At 50.6% G+C, this 24080-nt stretch overlaps 9 protein-coding genes across 9 annotated transcripts; 5 read left to right on the plus strand and 4 right to left on the minus strand.

Annotated features, from left to right (window-relative positions):
- Nucleotides 1–187: 187 nt before the first annotated feature.
- PC9H_003157 (uncharacterized protein) lies at nt 188–4421 on the plus strand (the record flags this gene model as incomplete). The annotated part of the gene is made up of 8 exons (XM_036772751.1): nt 188–358; nt 413–562; nt 632–689; nt 748–1524; nt 1638–3337; nt 3407–3793; nt 3862–4314; nt 4368–4421. 8 exons carry the CDS (start codon nt 188–190, stop codon nt 4419–4421), a joined length of 3750 nt encoding a protein of 1249 aa, XP_036634224.1.
- A 196-nt stretch (nt 4422–4617) lies between these two features.
- Nucleotides 4618–7564, minus strand: PC9H_003158 (uncharacterized protein; the record flags this gene model as incomplete). The annotated part of the gene is made up of 8 exons (XM_036772752.1): nt 4618–5331; nt 5384–6199; nt 6256–6447; nt 6501–6661; nt 6717–6935; nt 6995–7221; nt 7282–7460; nt 7517–7564. 8 exons carry the CDS (start codon nt 7562–7564, stop codon nt 4618–4620), a joined length of 2556 nt encoding a protein of 851 aa, XP_036634225.1.
- A 570-nt stretch (nt 7565–8134) lies between these two features.
- Nucleotides 8135–9417, minus strand: GPB1 (guanine nucleotide-binding protein subunit beta 1; the record flags this gene model as incomplete). The annotated part of the gene is made up of 5 exons (XM_036772753.1): nt 8135–8146; nt 8200–8512; nt 8570–8701; nt 8757–9240; nt 9306–9417. The coding sequence occupies 5 exons, from the start codon at nt 9415–9417 to the stop codon at nt 8135–8137; spliced, it is 1053 nt and encodes a 350-aa protein (XP_036634226.1).
- A 2597-nt stretch (nt 9418–12014) lies between these two features.
- Nucleotides 12015–12377, plus strand: PC9H_003160 (uncharacterized protein; the record flags this gene model as incomplete). Its single annotated transcript, XM_036772754.1, has 3 exons — nt 12015–12045; nt 12102–12212; nt 12271–12377. 3 exons carry the CDS (start codon nt 12015–12017, stop codon nt 12375–12377), a joined length of 249 nt encoding a protein of 82 aa, XP_036634227.1.
- Nucleotides 12378–12957: 580 nt separating this feature from the next.
- Nucleotides 12958–13441, plus strand: PC9H_003161 (uncharacterized protein; the record flags this gene model as incomplete). The annotated part of the gene is made up of 4 exons (XM_036772755.1): nt 12958–13048; nt 13101–13127; nt 13184–13276; nt 13332–13441. The coding sequence occupies 4 exons, from the start codon at nt 12958–12960 to the stop codon at nt 13439–13441; spliced, it is 321 nt and encodes a 106-aa protein (XP_036634228.1).
- Nucleotides 13442–15858: 2417 nt separating this feature from the next.
- On the minus strand, nt 15859–17814 carry PC9H_003162 (uncharacterized protein; the record flags this gene model as incomplete). Its single annotated transcript, XM_036772756.1, has 8 exons — nt 15859–15927; nt 15981–16207; nt 16266–16416; nt 16469–16614; nt 16668–16775; nt 16827–17325; nt 17376–17558; nt 17608–17814. 8 exons carry the CDS (start codon nt 17812–17814, stop codon nt 15859–15861), a joined length of 1590 nt encoding a protein of 529 aa, XP_036634229.1.
- An 88-nt stretch (nt 17815–17902) lies between these two features.
- On the plus strand, nt 17903–20136 carry RSM22 (37S ribosomal protein S22; the record flags this gene model as incomplete). Its single annotated transcript, XM_036772757.1, has 7 exons — nt 17903–18305; nt 18358–18646; nt 18695–18834; nt 18887–19068; nt 19126–19421; nt 19487–19779; nt 19829–20136. 7 exons carry the CDS (start codon nt 17903–17905, stop codon nt 20134–20136), a joined length of 1911 nt encoding a protein of 636 aa, XP_036634230.1.
- A 62-nt stretch (nt 20137–20198) lies between these two features.
- On the minus strand, nt 20199–21315 carry MRPL1 (mitochondrial 54S ribosomal protein mrpl1; the record flags this gene model as incomplete). Its single annotated transcript, XM_036772758.1, has 6 exons — nt 20199–20266; nt 20322–20433; nt 20482–20703; nt 20759–20974; nt 21025–21210; nt 21262–21315. The coding sequence occupies 6 exons, from the start codon at nt 21313–21315 to the stop codon at nt 20199–20201; spliced, it is 858 nt and encodes a 285-aa protein (XP_036634231.1).
- A 1902-nt stretch (nt 21316–23217) lies between these two features.
- Nucleotides 23218–24071, plus strand: PC9H_003165 (uncharacterized protein; the record flags this gene model as incomplete). Its single annotated transcript, XM_036772759.1, has 2 exons — nt 23218–23255; nt 23576–24071. 2 exons carry the CDS (start codon nt 23218–23220, stop codon nt 24069–24071), a joined length of 534 nt encoding a protein of 177 aa, XP_036634232.1.
- Nucleotides 24072–24080: the final 9 nt, after the last annotated feature.

Raw genomic sequence — 24080 nt, forward strand, 5'->3', positions numbered from 1 at the left:
AATTTTAGGGTGCGACGGTCACCGCTCAACATGTAATTATCGCAAAGTATACGCGAATCCACGACTTTAAATTCCCCGCCGAAGCGAACAAGCCACGTTGTGCGAACCTGCAAACTGATGTTACAGCATGACTCAACGACTCCCATTGGATTCCCTTCTGGAGATGTGTAGGTATTCTGAAACGCCAATGAATGTCGAAGCCGGGAGAATGAACACGCCCACCACCTTAGCGACGAAGCTCCGTGACTCTTGGGTCATCGTTCTTCACCATTCCCCTACTTTGCTGCTGGTTGTCGCGTCGACGTACAAACGTGTTCCTGAACTTCGAGGGTATTGTTTTCTGCGGTGCATAGACATAGTGAGTTGGAACCACGCTGCCGGTGAAATGAGGGACTAACCATCTTATCTCTAGGAGCCCCGTGCTGACCTCGTAACAAGGGAAAGGAGACTTACCATCATCAAACTTGCAGAACCATCTCGACAGCTGTTCAAAGGCATAACATATATTCTTGGAGACAAGAACAGCTCCCCCTTGCGTCCATCAAAACACAGCAGACGTGAGGTTGGACCATCAGGAAGATATCAAAGGCAGATATCATCTTGCATGCGGTGCTGAGAAGACTTTGTGAAGGTACCATTCACTCCCCGTATCGTTGGTAAGAGTCAGGAAGTGGAAGAACTCTCCCGTGGTATTGGTGCGGCTCTGTGCTTCTTGATAGTGCGCGTGTGGTTGATCTTGGACTGCAGGCTTACTGGAGGAAGGCCCAATGGAGAAGAGATTAACGACTAGGCGTAGTCAGTGCTCACTGGTGATCTCGCCGAATTTAGACGCAATGCTAGAGTATAACGAGAAGGTGCGACGGTCGAAGGGTTTGGCGAGGGCAGCCAGCGTGGGTGCTGTAGTCTCCACGATAACCAAGACCTCCCCGGTGGCGAGCGGAACCGAAGGACTACCTCCCCCTCCGCGAAAGCCTAGATGGCCACGGTCACCCACGTTATCAGAGCGAGATGAGATCAAGCACGAGGAGGACGTGACGGACCCAGACCTCGAACCCCACCGAAATTCGAATCCCTACATCAACCCAATTCCCTGCTTTGAACTTGGCAGTCTAGTTGAAGATCAGCCTGCGTATTCCACTACGGCAGTAGATGGTTCTCATGCCGACTCTTCTCCGTGGGGCGAAGTTAGTTCTAGACGAGGTCACGGTGCGGAAGGGGGTTCGCCGTCTGGATCACCGGGTGATGTCCGGTCATCGCAAGATCATGATCTCAAGCAACCATCGTCAGCAACTGAAGCGAGTTCACAACCGCCATCACCACTGTCGACGTTCGCCAAAGTTGACAACCTAAACAAATTGTTCGGTAAAAGTTTAATAAAAAGCAAGAGCGAAAGTAAGAACCACGCACCGAGTCGACCCAGCACCAGTAGCGGCACAGAACGCGCAGAGGTGACTTCGAAGCTAGCTCGCGGCCTCATTCTCGCAGCTCGAGGAAAATTTACAGCAGCATCCAAGAACAAGAACGGTGAGTCCCTTGGAAGTTTCGCCGACATGTCACTTTTTTCTTTCTCTTTTGTGGTTTCGAATGAAATACTGACTTTCGAGGGTTCTGTTTCATGAAAAAAACCAAAGTGATAGGCGCCACGGGGATGGGTCAACATGAGACACCAATCTTGGACATCCGCCGAGTCGACGATGCAGGCTTTGGACACCGAGTCGGCGGAGGTGGCCCTGCGCGGGCTCTGTACCTTTCCCACGATTCTCCTTCATCAGCACCGAGCGCATCCCTCTACTCAGACGAAGACAGCCCCAGTCGCTCCTCTCTCTACGACCATCACGACGACCACAGGATCAGCATTTCCAGCACAATATACCCTTCATCCTCCTCGCATATCCACCCAGCACGCCTCACCCCGCTCTTGCTGCCCCCAGACAGAATGTCTAGCCTCAGAAATCTCATGAGCGGCCATCGCAGCGCGGTATCTCTAGATCATGATGTGGAACGAGATTCATTCATTGATTTGGTGTCGCCGCCAGCCCAAGTAGGCTCTTTCCCGCCCAATGATCCGCGCACGGACCCCAAACCTACTTCGCGACCATCTACACCGACGGCGCACCTTAGATCCTCCTCGGAGGAAGGCAACGCGCAACCTTCTCCTTCGAGCTACTCCATGTTCGCGAAGAAGCCTCGTGGTCGCTCTCGATCGCCGAAGCCCCCTATACCTAATACGCCGAAACCGATCTTTAACCGTCCGACCACGCCACTTGGGATATCTACGTTACTTTCAGCTTCACCAAAACCGTCGCCCGCACCTTCGCCGCTCGATACCCGTTCCATCAGCGATTCACTTCCTTCCACCACTAATCTCCTGAATCCCGAAGAGCGAGCTGAGCGTATACGGAAATCACAGAAGCTCGCCCAGGTCTTCGGTCAAACTCCTGGCCCTGACGTCCTAAACCAACAATGTGTCAATCTACAGGGCCAGTCTCTGAAGCAGCGCGTCCAGCATAGTCGTGGCTCCGCTTCTGTATCTGTTGGCAAGGAACCCTCCAAGCCAGCGTGGCCTCCGCCAGAGGGTACTCAATATATTACTGCTCGAGGCCGGAGGCATTCAAACCCCCTGGTCACGGAGGATGTGTCTTTCCTCGACGATGATAGTTTGAACCAGGATAGCGTTGACGATCTTGATGACTCTAACAAAGACCACCACTCAGATCATGCGATTGAGATTGGCACAGAGGAAGGCGTGCCGTCGAGTGACTGGGATGGCCGGATACATCAGAATACACAAGATCAGAAGATACGTCCAGATTCCCCCACATCTTTCATCGATCTATCAGACGCAGATGATACACTCGACAACGAAGGCACCTCCGCCAGCATCATTGGTCCTGATCCCATCTCTGGAGACAGCATTTCCGGCAGACGCCGCACCAGAGCACTGTCTGCCGCGCTATCTTTATATGAGAATATGTCCCCAGAGGAGCAAGCTGAGGAGGAAAGGAGGCGCAAACGCGAGAAGCTCGCCAAATTGCACAGGTTTTTAGGCTCACGGGTGCCTGCGAATCTTGCTCTTGGATTGCCTGGTGACCCAAGCGACTCCTTACCACCTCTCACCTTCGCCACGAACCCCGATCTGGACATCGATACTAAACTCGATTCTCCCATGCTTCTCCCCACGGACGACTTGTCCAGGAAAATGTGGTTACGACGGCGGCGAAGCAGTAGTGCAGCTGCACTCCCGACGTCTTGGTCAGACGACATAGATCGCGTGAAGGAAGATCTCAATGATAGGGAGAAATCTATCAACGTTAAGAGAGCGCAGAAAATGGAACGGGTGAGTATTTGCGCCCACTTGTGCACTCCTTTGTCTAGCTTTCAATGTGTTCTGATGATACGTTCCTAGCTATTTGGAGTCGCCCCTCCTCAAACTCTCTATCACACCCGACACGCTCCATCACCATCACTCCCTGTTGGTCCTGCGCGTACCTTTGCCTTGAATACTCCGCCTGAGTCCCCAGTGGTTCCGAACCTCAAGAGCAACAACCAATTCTCGACCACCGCTGCCACCAAGTCGGGCTCGTTCCCATATCCTAAGCCTAAGCTCAGGAAATCCGAACGGCCCGGTACTTCAGAATCTAGCAAACTGCTCCTTCCAAGCAAAGGCGGCTCCATCTCCGAAGAACCTCAGTCTCGCTCACCACCGTCCGCTGTCAATCCAGTCCTTCTCAGGTCCAATGTCTATTCTCACTATCAACATTCCTTGAACTCGTTAAACGACATCATTGATAGAGTCAGTCTTTCTTCCATCCTCGCTAGTGTGATTTACGAACTGACCCTCGCTGGTGTATCGTCCAATAGGATGACAAAGAGTCCTTAGCTGAACTCCATGAATACCTCCATTCTGCCGACGACGATGCTACCTCTTCCCCAGGCCCTTCTCCAACAACGCTCCAAGAGTTTGCTCGTTCAGCGCTCCCACTTAACCGTAAACTCTCGACTGCGTCCATCAAGTCCGAACGGCGCCGTTCTCTCCCTGCTCGCACATCTCTTGCAACTATCTCCACCGACTTCTCTGCAGCCTCGGACTACTTCCCCTCCTCTACCGGCCTCCACAACCGCGCCAGCTTGATCAGCATCACCACCCCCAAACCCGAAATCACTGATTTCCAACTTCGTAGACGGCGGGCGGCCAAGTTGACCCAGTTCTTTGGCGTGAACTATCGTGAATTGATCCACGATATCCTGGAGAGTATAGAAAAGGGTCTAGAGGACGAACGCAAACGTGGCACCCTCCAGCCCGACGAAGTCGAGGTATGTCCACTATGCGCCCTTCATTCGGCTCTTCCTCACGTATTGTTTCACAGGATCTTTTGCAAAAGCTTCGTACCCTTCGCACGAAGCGTGGCAAGATATTTTAGAGTGTTACTCTCATTTCATCAATCTTTCCCCGTCTCTCGTTGGTATCTTTTGTACATCTGACTCATGCAATGGCCTTTCTTGTGTAGTACTTTACCCAGCGTTCATCATCGATATGCATCATCACCATCTTTCAATCATTCATTACAATCAATTGTAGTATAATCATACGAAACCTTGGATAGGACATCAACCAAATCATAGCACCACCAGATCACCGCTACATGAATGACACCAGAATACGTGGGATTCATCGAGGAAGTGTGATCTGTTATGTGGGAGAGAATCAGAGTGCTGGTGGTGAGCATGATGGTGGTGGTCGTGATCATCGTAGGGCTCTGACATATTGTCGGGTATGGGGGACATGGTTCTTGAAGGTGGATGTGAAGTCGCAGCGGTTTCACTCTCAATGCGAGCTTTCAGCATAGACAAGCTAACTTTGCGTTTGTGAAGTGTTTCTGGACTGAGGTGTTGTTCAAAAACGGATCGCGTTATTGGCGGCGCGGATAAACTGCTCGTGGACCGGTGCCCGTGTCCGCGACTAGAAGGTCGTGAAGGTACACCATTGACGGGGGAGAACGGTCTTTGCCCGCTAGTTCTTGATGTCGACCGTTGGGCTGCAACTTGCTCCTCCAGTGCAACCACCTGCTTTTGGAGGGCGTGAGCTCTCGACTGAGCCTCGAAAGCAGAGTCCTCCAAAGCTCTGATAGTGGATTGGGCAGTCGAGAGTTCAAGGGCGTGCTGCTGCCGTAGTGAGTCAACTATTTCATAGTCGAGAGAATGGGGATCGTTGGACTTGGTCGGAGACGAATTCTGGCGCAGACGCTCGATTTCTTCGTCCTTGTGAGTCAATTCGTCACGTAGAGCTTCTAGTTCACCCTGGATGCGATCCAAAAGGTCCTGGTTCTCGTCCTATCAAGGCAAGGTGAGTCGTTATTTCCCAGGGATAGAAAGATCATTCTACCTGCTCAGCCAATTGTTCGTCCAACTCACGCCGCAGGGACACGATTTTGTCCGCCTGTTCCTTTGACGTTTTCTTAAGATCGTTGATGACGTCCAATCGATGCGTAGCTTCCTGGTGGTGACTACTCCTTTCTGACTCCAGGGAGCGAACACTGGCCATGGCAGACTCTAGTTCAGCCTGTACGTCCGAGTAGGCCTTTTGCAGATCCGCTAGGCCAGCCTGAGATTGAGACTGGTCCTTTTCTTGGAGCGTGAGGGCAGATTGCAATTTCTTAGTGACCTCTTCATTCTCCTCTCGTAATTGGTCTAGCTCAGATTCAAGTTCGTTGATAGTCGAGTCCCGCATCTTCAAGGTACGCTCCAAACTCTCGATCTGTTCGCCAAGTTCCAGCTTGACGCCCGTGAGCTCAACGATCTTGGGGCGCATCTCGTCCAAGGAGCGCATGAGATTGGTTCCCTCAGTCTGGAGGTCGGCCTGTGTTCGCTCCGCATCCTCGGCCCGACGTATTGCATTCCGTAGCTCGGTTTGCGTAGTCCCCAGTTCATGAGATAGCCTCGCGAGCTCCTTCGTGGCCGATTCGAATTTGTCCTGCAGACTCCTGGTGGCGACCTGGTGGGAGCTGACTTGACTCTGCAGCTCGGCGCTTTCTTTTTGTACTGCTTCCTTCTCCGCAGTTACAGCATGGAGTTGAGTCTGCAGGGCTTGCTGATGTTCTTCCAGTTCGGCAATCCTCGATCTGGACTTCGCCTCTACGTCCCGTGCAGTGTCCAGCTGAGATGCAAGCTCGTTGCGGTCGGACGTCAGATTTTGATGAGACTGCATGATAGAATGATGAGCGCAGGAAAGGCGGCGAGGATGGGAGCAAACCACACCTGTTTCAATTTGGTTAGTTTCAGCTCAAGCTCATCCGCCCGGTCGCGTGTATTCTGCAGTGACTCCTCCAACCTTTCAGCTCGGTCATCGCTTTGAATCTGCTCTTCCAGATCGCGAACTCGTTGCTGGTGTTGGGCCGACTCGGCTTCATGTTGCTTTATTTTCCCATTTGCAAGCTGAAGTTCCCGTTCCTTACGTGGTTTCCAGGTTAGCGAGAACAAGAGCAGTGAACGGATGGACCAACTTGATCGCGGCACCGCTCCGAGAGGTCCTTCTCTTTGCTTTCATACTCAGCAACTTGCTGCGAGACCTCGAGGACCTTGGCTGCCAGTTGACGAACGCGATCGGCGAGAGCATCGCCTCTAGCCTTTTCCGCGGCTAGCTGAGCAGCGGACTCGCGAGCATCTGTGCGAAGCGCGGTGAGACAGGATACCCATGATAGGACAGAATGCGCGTATACTTTGTTGTACTTCACTAAGTAGTTCCAAATCGGATGTGAGAGATGCTTTCTCGGATACCAAAAGTGAAATAGTCTGCTGTTGACTCTGTTGGATGCCCACAGCCGCGTCCTTCTCAGACTGCGCCCGTTGGAGTTGAGCTTCCAAAGCATTCGACCGCTCTTGTTCTTTGGCAAGCTTGGACTCCGAATCCTGGAGCCTGGAGCCTGTCTCTTGGAGTTCTAAATTCCGGTACATTAATTACATTAAACAGAACACGAACGCGTACTTGGGCACACACCTAATCGCACACCAGTCAACCGTTCTATTTCTGAGCGCAGAGTGTCTCTTTCAGCCTCCAGTGCCTTCACAAATTTGTCGTCGTGATGTCCAGAGCCATTCGAAAGTCGAGGCGACGTGGAAGTATGAGAAGGGCTTGTGACGTCGGTCGGTAGCTGAGGCGCAGGTGGGTCTACCCGCGATAGTGCTCTTATCCAAGAGTCGTCTCCGTCAGGAGCATCGCCAAACCTGTTTCCAAGATTCGCATCAGTATTGCTACATGATAAGAGAACCCGAAACGACACATACAAGCTTGCTGGGTCCCGAAATTGAGTATCCGCGCCAACGGGCGGGCTGGTGCTCGGCTCAGATGATGGTGGTTGGTCAGAGAGTTGTGGTGTAAATGGCCGCGACGAGGGGGGACTGCTGACGGACTGCGAGTCTGTCGCCGGTGTTCCAGCTGCTTTCTTCTGCTGTCTCTTCTTTAGCTGCTCAGGCGGTCATTAACCTATTGTGAACACGGTCGTTCATTGGAGAAACCCACCAGGGCCTTCGCTCTCGCTGCCTTGGCCGCGCGGTCATCTTCAGACATTATTGTAGGATTTGAGGTATATAAGAGGCTAACCGAGGGTCAAAAGTCAAAGTCGTGAGTGAATGGGAGGTTTCGGGAGCTTGGCGGTCGTCCAGCGGCGTCAGCGTACGGGATAGTGATGAATGACGACGTGTCGTGCTCACGCGTGTAGCTGCGCCTCATAAATAGATAACGCAAACACTCAGAATTTTGCCAAACGAATGCAAGTACAAGTATATGGAATTCCGACTATGCCTTATGAAATAGAATTGCCGTTATTTACGTAGACCATAAGAAAAGGGAAACGGAGAGTTGAGGCAAGTTAGGAATGGATCTTGAAGGGTAATACGTGCGAGAAATATATACATGTTGCCCGCTAGGTAACACGGTTAACGAGGTGCAATAATAGCGATATCCTGTAAAGACTGGATCGAGTCGAGGCGTCCATTCCAACATGTTCGAAGGCGGCTCGCAAGTGAGTAAAAGGAGAGCGATCATATAAGTAGACAGATATCAATGCCAGCTGAAAGAAAACACAGGATGGGAAGGGATGGAGGATTTGCAAGGGGGAATAACATGTGTAACGGAAGATTACGCCCAAACCTGTGAACGACGATGAGCTTCAAGCAAACGGCTGTGAAACAACTAGAACGTACTCGGAGCGTACTATCCCAACTTCCTGTGCAAAGAGCCATGCCATCTGCGCTTACACCCAAACAACTGACTCTGTTCTCATGGCCAGTGAGAACACCCACACGTTCACCTCTCAGCGTGTCCCAGACATTGCACGTCCAGTCATCATAACCACCGAAGAGAATACGCCCGGAGATGGAGAATGAAACAGAGGTGATTCCACAAAGAATATTATCGTGGGTAAACGCGTTTAGTTCCCGGTCAGCTCGAATATCAAACAAGCGACAGGACGCATCGTCCGATCCTGTAGCGAAGGCATCACCGTTGGGGAAGAATCTGTATTGGCGCCGCTGCTAAGTAAGCCATCAAGTGAAGAAGGCGCGAAAAACTGACTGGACAGCGTTAATATCGGACTCATGACCAGTGAAGGTCTGTGTTGCTCGTCCGCTACGAATATCCCAGAGTTTTGCTGTTGCGTCGCAGGCTCCGGATACAAAAACGTTCTGATTAGGTCCCAGAGACAAGCTATTGAGATAGTCGGTGTGAGAACATCTTCGAGACGTAATTGAAAAAATTGTACCTCATTACATCACCCGTATGGTCGCTGAACTCAACCACCCGGACACCAGCTTCAATATCCCACAGCATACACGTCATATCACCAGAACTAGTCACGATTTGCCGGTCGTTGATGAAGCGACAGCAGCTGAGATAACCTGAGTGTGCGCTTAGTTCCCGAGCGCCACGTACGCTAGCGCCAGCGTCCTTGTTGTTGAGGTTGTAGATAGAGCAGATATTGTCGAGACCACCACAGGCTACGAAGTTCCCCGATGGCGAGTAAGCGCAAGTCATAACCCAGCTAGATCGAAGAGGAATGGCGTGAACTTTGTTGGTGGTATAAGCATCCCAAACGATGAGTTTCCCGTCCTGCGAAGCTGAAACTAGGTGTCGTCTATCGGCTGCCCAGTGCATTGCGTAGATTTTTGCAAGATGTCCTTTCAGCGCCCGTCGAGGGCGCATAACTATTCTGGGTAATGGGTCGACTTCTGCGGCCATCGCGCGCACTGAATAACCAGGCACACAGCACTATCAGATGCACTATCCCGGTCTCAAAGTGAATGCTGCTCACAGCTTGTGTCCGCCGACGATTCCCTCTTTGCTCGAATCTTTTCCTTCAAACTCTCTGCCTCTCTGCGAGCGGCGGCAATCCGCTCTTGAATATCTCCCTGGCTCTGCGACATAGTGAAAAGTAGACCTGTTCACCCTCTGCTGTGCTGCGATTTCGACGGTAGTGGTGAGGCAGGTCCAAAGAATGAATGAAGACAAGTAATAGAAGCACCTTTGAACGGTGAAAAAATAGAAGAAGCGCGGAGATTCTTAGTGGAATTTGCGTGAGAAATGGTGCCTGCTCGACAAACTGGCTAGCCTGTGGCGTCGTCGATGTCGCCAACGATGAAGAGGAGGGCGGGGAGGCGACTGGGAGTAAGGAAGAAAGGAAAAAGGGCTGTGGGAAGGGAGAGGCTGTGGACGAAGGAGAGCTCAAAGCTGGACAGGTTGTTGCTCTCTGATGGAATCTTTGCTGCCCGCCGGCTGCAGCCGAGCTCTCTGCATCAAATTACAATCTCCGACGGAATCCCCTGAACATAGGTCACGTCGCGCTTCAGCCAAGTTCAACCGCCGCAAGTGCCTGTACCGGGACGACATGACCAGGCCGCCTCATCAGGGCGTCCATGCTCGCCGCAGAGGCAAGGACCTGCCAGGATGCTGCCAGCATTTCTGAACTTGCAGGGAGCCGTGTCCATTGCCAGCCAAGGCCCCACTCAACTCACATATGCCAACATTGGCATCATTCGGATCTGCCAAAGTCATCAGTCCGATAAGTGCACCGTAATTAACCAGCGCAACCGGCTGAGCTTCACCTTGAAGCCATCATATTGGTCAAGGACAGTCAAGGACCCATCGTAAGCACCGTCGGCTCGATTACCAACGCCGGCCATACTAAATCCGAACATTTCAGGGACATTTCACTAGGATTCACCGACAGAAAAATATGATGACGGGAGCATCTGGGAGCATGTCCTTTTGTTTCTATGTATCAACCGTTCCTGTCATCTCAAGACAGCGAGTTCCCGTTATATAGAAGGTGATTGGCTGATCCTTCCATGTCATACAGAGATCATTTGGCGCATCAAAGCATTTCCGCTCTTTGGACATTGGCTACCCGCTTGAATTTGCATTGGAGTTAGCCCAATGACCTTCGGTGAGTACATTCCTCGAACCGGCAACGAATTCGGTAGTCCGATTCGCCTCTACTGTGGTGCAGTGCCCATTGGTTCGTTGGTCAGTCCAGAACACGGCGACCTTCTCGATTCTCTTCGAGAATTCGAACTTGCACGGCGTCTATAATCGTAGGGTAAACCACAGCGCGCCTCTGGGATGGAAACGCATTAATAGCTCAACGGTCGAATATTTCCCAGCTCGACGCCGTGGCCCGATATATTCGTATGGACATCGTGGCCTCGCGTTATGACTTGATATCTACGGTCGGACTCGGTTCTTGGCCCCATCACGCAATGAGGCCATCCTCATATGAGTTGCTTTGTGATCATGGAAAGATCGATACCAATCTCCGAAATAGCCAAATGACGTCCTGGACGGTTTGAAGACGAAACACTTACGGAACATGCTATACGTGTCCGGAATCAAGATTCTCTCTCACACAATAGCGGTATCCGGCATCCACTGCGCGGGAGCATCCCGTAACTGAGTCACTTTGCAATGGAGATCCTGCCCGGGTTACGTACAGTGTCGTGTTACGGCTTAGAATGGGATTACTTGCCATTCCGGTACACTTTGTACAGCTTCACGTCTTCTGTGGTGTCAAATTCCAGCAAGTCCTCCAGTAACCCTCGAACCGCTGAAACTCTGCTGGCGCTTACGCTTCTCCTCCCCACGGTTGGACTCCTCAAACGGTTCTAAAGTTTTCCCCTCCGTGCAATCCTAATCCCGCCCGGGCCGCCTTCACAATCGAAATGTATCCTCGGAACGCTGGCGTTTGCATTCTTGGGCGCTTTGGCCGCGTCTAACCTCGAAAAGGCCTTCTGTCCTGGTGTCTTGACTGTGGCTCAGTGCCCCTGCACGATGACTGTATATTTATCGACGGGCGGCTAACCGCGTCTATATGGTGTATTTACTTCGCGCCTTTGGCCAATTTTCTAATCCATGAAAATATTCAGAATATCATTCTGCACCTCAGCCACGTCGCAATAGCATCGAATGCCGTGGATTTCAACCGTTAAATCCAAGCGATCTACTGGCTTTATATACGGGTGTAGTAATGCAAGCCCTTTGCCGCCCATTTACCGCATCCTGTTGTCTTCTACTAGGCGTTGACCCTCAATATATCCTGCACAATCACCTGCTTGGCCCCAGCGGTTCTTGTGAGGTGGAGTATGCCGCGAGACCTAGTCATCCACTGGCGCTTAGCTAACTGCAATACGATCTTTAGGTTGCAATCGATATCGCACAACAGGATTTTATTGTGCATTCTGTACTTCTGGCGCCAGGGGTGCAGTTTCCTCTTCCCGGGCGGCTGGGCAAACCCGAGGGCAGAACGGTAGGGCTAACGGGACGCCTCGTATCGCATGGGAGCTCGAATAATCGTGTCCAGAAGTGAATCGTTGTAAAATGTGGCAAGCTGGAAACACTGGCGAAATAATAGCATCCTCTCCCTATTTAAACCCTCGAAGATATGGACTGTCTGATATCCCCCAAGCCATCTAATCGACCCAGCCGCCGAGCAAGTCTACCCATCTATACGCCCACACATCTACACACTATGCCAGGACCCCCCGGTTACAATTACAATTGTACGGCCGAAAATATCGCTTTATATGTGCATGGTTTCTGACGCATTTTTGTATAGCGTACAAACGTGCTGTCCACAACTGGGGCCAAGAGAACGGCAGAAACATAGTTTATGAGACCACTCCTTCTGGTCCTGCAAGCCACCAAGTTTGGTCCTGCATGATATATGGTCGGTCTCGCTCAATCCTTGTGCAAGCTTGACGCCTTCTTACTGCCAACTATTGCAGTCGATGGGATCCCCGGTTTCACAGGATTAGCTAGTGCTTATTCTAAGAGTGGCGCAGAGGAGGCTGCAGCTACGCAATTCTGGGCGCACAGAGACACATATGCCTAAGTTCTCTCTTTTATCGAATCTTCTCTTACTACTGCCTGCAATGCAATCTCTTTGGTATTCTTTCAATTAATCGTCTCAGCGGCGCCACTAAGTCACTGTGAGATCTGGATATACACATGTAAACAAAGACTGGTCTGTGGCGTGAGTCTCACGCACTTCATTTCCTCTGCCAAAGCGCCTAAACCACCGAGGTTCTGCACAATGCACATAGCCTCTTTGAATGTCCGTTTGTCGGGTTCGCTCAGCTGTAAAGTTGCGAGTTCCCCGTCCTCATGCGCGCTCTTCTTCTCGTTTACCCAATATGAACATTAAAGTGATTCAAGCACATTCTGAAAATATCTGAACTGACAAACCTCATTTAACGCAGGCGGCAGCAGTTGCCAATGATAACAACAGTTCGTCCTTGAGGTTCGTCACGATGCTAGGATATGAAGTTGGACATATGCATGTCTCGTGTTCAGCCTTGACTTCCTACTACTCCGTGGTCTTCCCTGTGAACCTCTGTTCTTTGTGAAGATCTCTCGACCTGGCCATGGACAATTTCGTCGAAGAATATTAATGAAATAGCCGTCGTTTCAAAATGGACATCCTGCTGCTGCTCTCTCTTCCTATATTTAAGAGCTCGCTCTTCGATGGAGGACGACACAACACGAACTCGACAATGCCCTCTAGTATGTGCTCCTCTTTAACCATGTTGCTACTTTGCTCAATGATCCACCCTAGGTGATGAAATCGTAGCTCTGAACAATTGTAATTGCCTAGTAGCATCTAGGTATGACTTTTGGCTCACTCCCCCCTGTCCGTAGACCTTCAAGATCGCAACATGCTAGCTTCTCTTAGCTGGAGTTTCCAAGCGACCGGTGTTGGCCACGAGCCGCAGTGGACCGCCCGCTGCAGAAGTATGATGCTTTTCTCGTCATATTTGTCATAGTGGTTGACCTTGAATGTTTCTAGTTAATGGTATAACACGTGGAACCGGAGCGGCCGGGAAAAAGACTCTGGCCAAGAGGCAAGCAGCTGGTGCTGCGTTGAGGTCTTTGCAGGAAGAGAACGAGGGCGAATGAAGATGATCGGGCATGGACTTTTGATTTCGATCGTTTACATCACTCATCCTAATTTAGTACTGCAGCTGGGCAGCTTCTACACTCTGGAGGACTATAATTTATAGTTTCACTGGCTTGGAACATCGTGTATATATTCCAACGTTTCTTTCCAGTCAACATCGCTAGGACATTTATAGAAGCGTTGTCTCAAGAAGTTCCCACAGGCCGGGGTATCAGTCTTCGCTGGTTCGCTAGAGCTGTTCGACTTCGATGTGGGAGAGGTGGGTGGATGGTGGTAGAAATCAGAAGCTGAGTATATCATTATCTAAGCTTCTACAACGATGTTGATCGAACAATTGGTCTCCAAGCTCAAGTCTCGCAATCCCGCAGACTTCGTTGTCTGCTGCATCACGCCCTACCTCGTGTCCTTGCCTTCCTCTCCTCTGGACGGTGAGAAGCTGAATGCTTCGTGCTCCTACTAGATCGGACGGCGACTATGCGGGGTCATTTTCCGGCCTCGTATCGTGTCTCACGTTACCTCTTCCTCATCTTTAGTGAGCCAACAAACGCTCGATACCCGGGTGCCCACTACACGCGCCGTTGCGCCATCATTTCCTCCCGCTTTCGTCCCACATGTCCCGGGTATTATGAAATTACTAGCTTTCAGCCCAGGACCGTTGCGTCGTTTCGGCAATGCATACAATCTGCCGATCTGATTTGATTCCTCCATGTCCGCCATCAAATCGTCGCAGACAATTATCTCAATTTCCCAGGCGTTTCAACCATATACCGGTCACTATATTTTACAACGCCGCCTCGGGGCAAAGCCAAGGTCAACGGGAGCTGCGGAACTAGTTGTTGCACCGGTGACAAACTATCTAAATCGCGGTGATGTCGCCCGAGGCACCCTGCATGGTGTAAGGTGAGCAACGGGATTGAGCTTCCCAGATATAGAGGTTGTCTGATAACGTATATGTTTGTAAACCTCCGAGCCGCGCTCTTGTCTAGATGAACTAGTTCAAAGGAGCTAATCGTTTCTCCTCACCGCTGTAAACTGGTTGCCTCGACGAGACGACCTGAACGGAATGTCTGTATGGAGCGACATAGTGTACCAACCCACCTAATCTTTCAGTGTCAGTTATCTGTCCCGCGTCCGAAATCACAAGGTCAGAATGGCTGCATTCAGGTGTATATAAGACGCATATTGGATCGAGGTGCTTTCACACTCATCGCACCACTCGTCGTACCCACTTCAACATCAACATATAATGTCGGCAAACGGACGTACGTGCCACCATAGTCATTACTTCGCCCCCTCTGACATGTCGTTCGTACCAGGGAACGTTACTGCACTGAACAACTGCAAGTCGCTCAGTCGATCCCGCCTCTACTCTGTGCGCTCAGACACCATTTATTAGACCTGCAAGACCACGGTGGAACAACTCGAGCGGCCTACAACGAGTCCCAGGCCGGCGTAGTGAGTGTGCCACTTATCGATTTATCAAGGATTAACACTCTTCAACAGCAAAACGCGCCTACGTGGACCATAGTGTGCAAAAGTGTGATCTGATCCATTCTCCTTGTTCAGTTCTAACATTATAATCAAGTTGATCAACAAGCCAGAGGCGCTGGGACACATAGCAGCAAATCGGTTGCTAAGGACGAAGCTTCAAGGCGAGCCTTAGAGGTTTGTGCCGCAGTGTTTTCATTCTAAAACCGAGAGTAATTTTATTCTTAAGTGGCTCATGGCCAACGAGGCCTGAAATGTTGTATCTAGTATGTAGACGTGTATAACAAACATTAGGCCGCTTTGCCCTCGCTTCTTTACGCCTACAACTCGCCCTATTTGGTTATCAGAATTCGCGGTGTTTGAATTATATTTATATCACTCTGTCACACATCTCGGTCACACGTAGAGTTTCAACTCAACGTTCACGTTCCAGACGACCTATGGCATTTCGCGGACGAGCGGTCCCGTATATTGTCGCGGGCATTACAGGTTCTCGACTCCCGTCTTATTTAAAGTAGCTGCATCAGGTTTACCCATGACTTCTACAGGGATTTTTTCGGGCATTTACATCTTCCAGCCATTGCTTAGTGCTGAGAAAGTAAAAAGCCAAACCGGGTGAGTTGAGTCCAAAGTACTGTCCTTCGGCTTTAGCTGAGGCATGAGTGATAGAGCAGAAGCCAAGCCATCTATCATTGCCCCACAGGATGATGCCAGTGTCGCCCATAAGAGCATGACATCCGAGTCGTAACCAATGCCTGCTTGACTGAGCCATTTATTCACATAGAAGTTAGCGCTCTCTTATCCAACAGACACGATTTTGACGTTTAGGTTTCTATCAAGGAACTAGTATGCTCCGGCTAGGTACAAACAACATTAGCTGTGGAGCGAGACATGCATGTTTTCCGTCCGCCTCTCCCGGAAGCGGGAATCATTGAGCATCGACATCCATGCCTTTGGCTCGGTCTGATGGAGCGTCAGGAGCACGCCTTTCCCAAATCTGAGAGCATTACACACTGAGCGCCCATAATATGAATTTCCAAAGCGTCTCACCTGTAGGATAGTTTCCCCAAGGAAAATCATTTCCTTGCGGGTTTCCTCAACGATGAGATCTTGTATCAGGAACCACTTCTCGTTCTCTCCAGCCCCTCCTGCTGCGCGCAGATGGACCTTCCATACCGTGTTGGCCTTATCTCGAGTTGTTCCTGCCACCGATTCGTGGGTCACGTTGGCGATAAGGTCGTATACTGTCGATGGCTGGTCGGCAGGAGTATCTATATCTGTAACAAAAATGGTGTCGGGCTTGCTGTCGCCGATTTGAAACATAGAGGGACCCACAATCCTTAAAGTCCAAACCCCGTAACGGGAAATTGACGATGGTCGGATTTTTTTCTTCCACGAAAACATTTTTGGTAAAGCGTTTGAAATGCAAAATGATATATGGTGGCAGGCGCTGGCATTTGAACCGGCGTAACTGTCCTGCCGACTCCTACGCCGAGGTTGTTGATCATTCTAAAAGGTAACGTTTGACGCGGGCTTACCTGGGTGGTCGTCCCATCATATTTGGCTAATATCGAGTGTATACTGACTTGCGGTATAATATTCTTCTCAACGCTGTCCTGGAAGAGCGGAGGGGGAGGCAAATCTACGGCAAGAAACAAGAAAGGAGAAACCATGGACTTGATTTCTATTTACAGTAATCAGTGGATTAAAGCTGTAAATTAACTTGCAGGGACCTACCACGGTCGATGTCGAATCTGGGGCGCTCATTTTCGCCTAAGTCGGGACGCACGAGAACTTGCTGTGCTTCGACACGAAGCTCACCCTGAAACGTGTGGAAGATGATACCTGGAAGTAGAGGGATCGGTTGACGAAAACGTGGGTCAGCGAATCACAAACTCGAGTTTTTCTTTTTGGTTCCACCCATGTCTTTATGAAGCCGGTTCAATAGCCACCCAAGAAAGTCAACTGGGTCCCCTTGCTCCTCCAGTCGAAACTTCCCAGCGCTGGCCCTGTTGACTTCTTGTAAGAATTCGTGTGGACTGACTTGGCTCTTGAAGAGACGAGGGTTCCATATTTTCTTCGCTAACGCGGCAAATCGTTTCACTAGCTCAGTTTCTTTGCCTTTGAAATTGGAGAGCAAGAGATAGTCCCGGAGCGGGGGGATATGCAAAAGCGAATGAATGATCACGTTTAGATGGTCATTTCTCTTGATATTATTCAGACCAATGTATCCAGGTATGTATGGCCGTTGTTTGAGATCATAAGATGGTCGAGGGGTTAGTGAAGGAGGGGAGAGCGTCGATATGGTGCCAGGTGTAAACACTGGTGCCAATACATAGGCAATGTCTTCCAATGATGGATCCGAAACTAGGTAGCCATCGGGTAGGACATACACCTGATCATGAGTCAGTGGATGATGTAGTCCGTGTCGACGCGACCGCGCACCTTGGTGGTCTCCAAATTGATAAATACGTGGTGGTCGTCGTGAATCGAATGTGCGTAGGCGTATGATTTCCGTCCACGGCCTTGGAAGTATTTCCCGCAAACCAGACAACCATAGATATTGATATTCGACAATGACACTGAACACACTTTCTCAAAGTCAAAGTCCATGACTGCTCGATTTATCTAGCCAAACGGTCAGCTCCATTCAGCACGCGAGCGAAACGCGACGTACGGTATCCAGGTAGAGGTCGGAAGCTTTGGTCTCCTCCTTGATGTCGGGCGCGACTTCAATGTCATCCTCGTCGATGTCGTTGTTCACGGCCACCGACGGGGAGTGGGGGTGACTGCCCTGCTCATCATCGAGCCTTAGACGCTTTGCAGGCCGTTCAGAGGTCAGCCTGTCATCGGTTTCGCCCATCGAGGTCGCCTCCGGGGTCATGGTAAAGGACAAGTCCGAGTTAGGCAGGTTGTGGGCGACTGAATTTCGCTCTCTCATTATTTCTCCCACTCGCACACGACACAGGGGCATGCATCCTCGCCTCAATGTACTGGTGGCCTTCCACGTTTGCGCCAGAAGAATACCTCGCCGCCTAATCCGACCCAGCGGTGCGCGGCGCTATGTCTCATCAAATACGGAGACTGCCCAGCCAAATCCTCCGCTAGACCTAGACCCAAGTTTCCAGGCGCTGCTGAGGGACGTCGATATCTCATTGGAACGGCACAATCCAAAGGATGCTGCGCTGCCGTCGCGACGCGAACTTGAGGCTCTTCCGGTGGAGGGGACCGAGGACTCTCTTTTACTGCCAGACGACGCGCCACACGATGAGTACAGCCTCAGAAAGTCCCCTGCAGCACACTTTGGCAGCCAGCGTATCGGTGCGGTTATCCTCCCACTGGAACTGCAGGCTTCCATCACTTCCATCATAGCCGGTGAGCGTTACTCGCATCCGCCTAGTCTCGTCTCTCACAGACCCCTTCTCAGAGTCCGACAAACAGCGGCTTCATCAGGATGCCAAACGTCTCTTCTTTGATGAAAGTGGCAACTCATCGGCGGAAGACGCATGGGAAGTCGAGTACGATGTCAAGTACCGGTCTCGACGTCAGGCAGAGCGCCATTACGAACGTGATGGAACTGCCTTCGCATCTGTTGCACTTCCCGCTCATTTCTCAGCTATCACTTCTGTTCTGGAGCACATAAAGCATAGGCTCGAACCAGAGTGGTCCATCAATAATGTCATCGATTGGGGGGCGGGGATGGGAAGCGGACTATGGTAAATACTTGTTGCGATGCAGGGGCTGGAAAATAACTTGCGATTTAGGGCATCGCTATATGCTTTCCAGGCCCGCCGACTTACCCAAGACGCGGAAGATTCGAAAGTTGCCAACTCAAGACTTACGTCTTACATAGGAATTGACAAGCGTGAAGGGTTGGTAAGAATTGGCAAACGGTTGCTGCAGAGTAAGGCGTTCCATTGCTGCTTCTAAATGGTAACTTGACCAGGCGTCGACAGACCTCGATCTTGGTGCCTTGAGTTTGAGCTGGCAGAAATGCTTTCAGGAAGGGGACAAGGTACAAGGATCGCTAGGACATAATACCCTGGCACTCTCCGCGTTTACTCTGTCATCTTTACCCACCCCCATTGCACGCAAAGCCCTTGTCAAGGAAATGTGGGAGAGCGGAGCCGATGTCATCGTCAGTCATTTCTTCGGCCATGTGCTTACAATATCGGTAACGCCGTACGAAACGTAGGTTCTCATCGATCATGGTACGAAAGCTGGTTTCGAGTCGATTGCCCAGGCCAGGGAGTACCTGCTGAGACGAAAGGAATCTGCGGACTCCGAAACTCACACTGAGAATTCCAGTGGATGTCATGTCATTGCGCCGGTATTGGATGTCGCTTTCTGCTTTGCCTGTTCTCATTCATCTTTCAGTGTCCTCACGACGGAGTTTGTCCGCTTCACCACCCAGGATCCACGCGACTTGTTTGCGGCTTTTCACAACGCCTTCAACGTCCCTCATTTATACGGCGGACGAAACACTCGGGTGTAGGCCATGAGGACGTCGAATACTCGTACATAGCAATCCGTAGGGGACCTCGACCTATCGCTAGCGACGTAAAAATGGGGAGAGTCGGCGAGGTTGGTAGGAGAGACCTAGACCAGAAGGCGGCTAGTCCCAGGAAAGAGTTGGTACTCCACGATGAGCACGAAGAAATGGCTGCTGTGCCGGAACATCTACAAGAATCGACCTCCTTGACCTCGACCGATGGACAATCACCTGAGACGGGGTCTCTCTCGGCTTTAGAGTCAGCCCTAAGACTCGAGGCATACCACTGGCCTCGCTTAGTCTTCCCTCCTCTGAAGAATAACGGACATGTCATACTTGACAGCTGTACACCGGAAGGTGATCTCTTTCAAGTTACTCGCTGATCATTTACTCAGCGTCTATCTAGGCAAAATAATGCGATTGACAATTCCAAGGTCGCAAGGGAAGCAACCGTATTACGACGCAAGGAAATCAAGCTGGGGTGATTTGTTCCCCCACGAACCGAAGAATGCACCTCAAGAACGATACCAACCTCAGCGTGCCAAACGTGAGGGAGGAACCACCCCAACAAAAGGCGCCGATATTGGGAAACGAGGTAAAACTGGCCTCAAGCTGGAGCGAGATAAGTCCGTCGAAGCTTTCTTGAAAGAGAAACAGAAAAAGTCCCGGCGTGATAGGACAGCTCGAATCCAAGCGCTGCGGGAGAAGAGTTAATTGATACCCGCTATATCTAATGATATCTATCATCTCCACTCGTTATAATATAATAGCACCACTCAGAAATCAGAAATTTGAATGCCGGGCCCTTGTCCTGAACTGAGCATTACTTTGGATATGGAGGTAACTAGGAAGGAAAGCAAACTCAGATAGATCTGAAGTGGGGTGGGTAAAATATTTACCAGGCTTCGCAGTTTTCTTGTCCTCCTTATCTCTCTGATTTCCCGTCACTCGCTTAACCGAGGTCATGAAATGCCGAACATTCTTGACAACATCGTCGATGGGGAAATGAAGCTTCAACGACATGAGTCCCCCATAACCCGGTGATAGAAGACAACGAACCTTAGCAATTGCCGTATGAATGCTGCCTGACTTGTCCGCTCTCCATTCGCTCGTGCCGTAAAGACGCTGAATATATCCTGCTATGTCGTCGGTCACAGTACCTCGACGCTCGGAGGGCATAAGCCCGAGAGGACCCAAAACACGGCCAAGTTTTGGCGTGATGGTTCGAATTAAAGAAGTCGTACATAGAATGGTGGTTGCTTGATGTCTATTACTGATCACCTGTACGCCATGTGAGTAATATATTGAAGCAGGGGGGATAACTAGCACAACTAACGGCATCGATGAGCTCTGGTCCGCCAACAACGTGTGCACCGGCTTTCTTAGCCTCTTCCGCTTGTCGGCCTTCGGCAAATACCAAAATCTTGTCCTCCGTTTTGGGTTTTGCCTCCCTCGGTAAGTTAACGCGGCCTTTAGGTATGGCAACCCCGTTCTTAATCTGCGTCTTTACAAATAGTTCGTATGTCGCGTTCGGCTTGGCGACTTCGACGGCCTGTTCGGAGGAGTCTAATACCGTCAAAGGACCAGATATAACGGACTTACGCGTAACACGGCGATTGCATCTAGCAAAGGCATCTTCTCCGAGTCATATATATTCTTTCGAGCCTTTGCTGCACGTCTTTTAGCCTTGGCCGCAAGCGTTTTCTTCGAGGGAACGCGAATTTTCGGCTGTTTGTGTCTTGCCAGCACACTCTGGCTCGTCTGGAAGCCTCTCGTCGCAAAAGGAACCTGTATGATGAAAGTTTGGTGCCAGCCATGTGTCAGGTGGATTCAGCTCACCGTAAGCGGAAATCTGCATGGTCGACAAAGCAGGCCGATTGAATTAGTGAACATGATGGTCGGGTGCAACTGTTGAAAGAGGCGCTGTTTGTATATATTTCCATCGTCAGGGATCGGGGCGCCCTTGCCGCTTATGGCCATTAAGTCCGCGAGCCTTATGTAAACCCATTTAAATTTTAGCACCCAATTAAGGCCAATTTGCAATATCAAGGTTATTTACAAGTAGGAACGAGGGCGAAACAGCCATCAATGGTAATTGAGCACAAACATGCCAAAGAACCGTTCTGTTGTTCGATTGGATTTCTAGGGAACATGGAACAAATACCGCTGGCACCTCAGGAATCAGGATCTAATCGCGAAGAGTGTCACTGTGTCAGCAGCCTTACTATCGGACTAAGTTGCTGTCTTTCCACCCCAATACTGACAAGTACATAGACGTGTGGACCTATCATCATTGATTCATGTACGACACCAGTTCAGTTGCTCGGACCGCTGGGAACGCGGTATTTGTCACAGCAAGGGGATGGTAAATTGGGCATTGAGACAATGCGGCTACCGCAAGGGAAATATGGTGACAGTGGGACTGCTCCAGTTAGGGGCAAGCCTTGAGCAATATCGAACCAGCTTGGTCTTGTGTTGTGAAATGAGGTATAAACTGGGAAACATTCTTATCATCTCAAGTCTTGATCGCCGTTCGAGAACAGTTCCCACTGTCCGGGAACCAATTCAAAGCGGCCTGGTTTCCGGACTTGAGCTGGTACGTCCCGTCTACGACTCTACGAGATGAATGGAGAACCTCATTCATCGCCCTTGAATTAAGTGAGCGGGGCTTTGACGGGGCACGGGGTATTCCATAGCAGAGAATGGAGAATGGAGAACGAGAGGAAGGCTGCACACGGAACGAGGTCGAGACTCCGCCATCTTTCTGGCCGCGAATGTCTCCGAGCTCATTCGTAAACATCGTCTATTATGCAACAACTATACCTTGTGATCAGTCACCTTCTGCTCACCTGCGCGCTGGCCAATATTAGACGGGAGTAGATTGAGCCATAGTGTGGATCCACCATGCGTGAAGGTCACAGTTGAATCCCGCGAGGCTATGTTGACGAGCACGTCGTGAGACTTCGCCGGAAGGCTGATTTGTGTTTGCGTCGAATTGGGGTAAATGAGGCTAACCGCACTCCAGGCTCTCTAAGGTTTGCAGGAAGAACATTCGGTGTCAATATTTAATCCATGCTCTGCTTGCACGCAGCGGCCAGGTGACATACAATATTGCTTGACGAGATATTTATTACGTTACAAGCTTCTGGTCGCACTCTTCGAACATCGGTACCCTGTCTTGGGGTACAGGGCAGGATGTTGCTTCCCAGTGCTGCACGCGCTTGGACCGTGAGTACTACGTCCTTCAAAAAGACTCACCAACCGATGGCGCCTTGACAGGTAGTAGGTAGCCGATGGTTCGGATTAATGATATCTGAGATGCTTACAGTGGTCTCCCCTTAGCGGCAGGGTACGAGCTTCAGCCGTCAAGAATCGTTCTTGTTCTGGATCTATATTCAGCGAGTATTCTCATCATCATAGGAACCAAGAACTCGGAATGGGTCCGAACATGAGAGGGTGACCTACGCAGGATTCCAGCAATGTTAACAGAACATTGCCATCCAATGAGATGAATTTTTACGGATGCACAGGCATACGCGTCGTCATGGCTCAGTATCTTGCTCTCCCCAAAACAAGAGTACCCACCTTGTTGACAACCGCCATAATCTCCATTAACGCCTTGCGTTTAAGGGTTGTGTGCATCTGCGTGACACGAAATTGGTGCCTCAGCCGACCGTCCTAGAAAATACAACTGGTCGATCTTGTCATGGCCGTCGCTACTATTCCAAATCCATCCAGAGGGGTCGTATTTCAGGCAACTATTACAAGGGCGGTAAATGCGAGCTTACGGATTCAATGCACATTGATCCACCTAATATACGGTACGATGTTCCGTATGTTACTCATTCGCGATGCCATGCACACGGGAATATTTGTGGTTTGGACTTTTGTTTTGGCTATTTCGCATAGAATAGTGTCTGTGACTTCGTGGGCTAATTTATTAGGCATACTGCAACAAGTTGCACTCACGGTTTCAATTAACTGACTGCGCCGCCGTCTGCGATACCTGATTGGGCCTGGGTTTAACCGCCATCACAGTCGAAAACTGTCTGGGCGCCAATTTCACCTTCGGAACTTCCATGTCACTCGCCCTCTCCAAACAATTTGGTCGTGCTTTCCCCCGCATCTCCAGGGAAGTCTACGTTCAATCGAGGGGGTACGCAGCGAAAGACGAACACGTTGGGGATCCTAAAAAAGAAATAATCCGGAAAACATTATACCCAAGCAACATCCGCAATCGCGCGTCGCCGACGGGTACTTGGAGACCAGACGTCGGACGCGCCCTTCAATACGCCATTCCTTCGGTGCAAGCACACGAAACCATTGAGCGTGCTTGGCTGCTTCACAAGCGTCACGTTCGCAAGCAGCGCGACGCCGAGTTGGCGAGGAAGTACCAATGTATGAAGAAGGCTATGGAAGAGTTGGAGAAGGTCGATAGCAAGCTCTTCATGGAGGCCAACAAACCGGAGGACCCGAGGGCTAGGAGTCAGACCGAGATGGAATTGGCGAAGACGCTGAAGGGCTCTGAGAAGAAAACGCTGGAGGCGCGTATACGAGGGCTTTTCCCGCGCGAGTTACGCATTCCCGCCGATACACCTTCGCGCACTGGCTGGAATTATGACTGGAAGCCATTGCAGAGACCTTTATAGTGAGTTGAA

The sequence above is a fragment of the Pleurotus ostreatus genome (genome assembly GCF_014466165.1).
Source record: "Pleurotus ostreatus strain PC9 chromosome Unknown scaffold_2, whole genome shotgun sequence".
NCBI lineage: Eukaryota > Fungi > Basidiomycota > Agaricomycetes > Agaricales > Pleurotaceae > Pleurotus > Pleurotus ostreatus.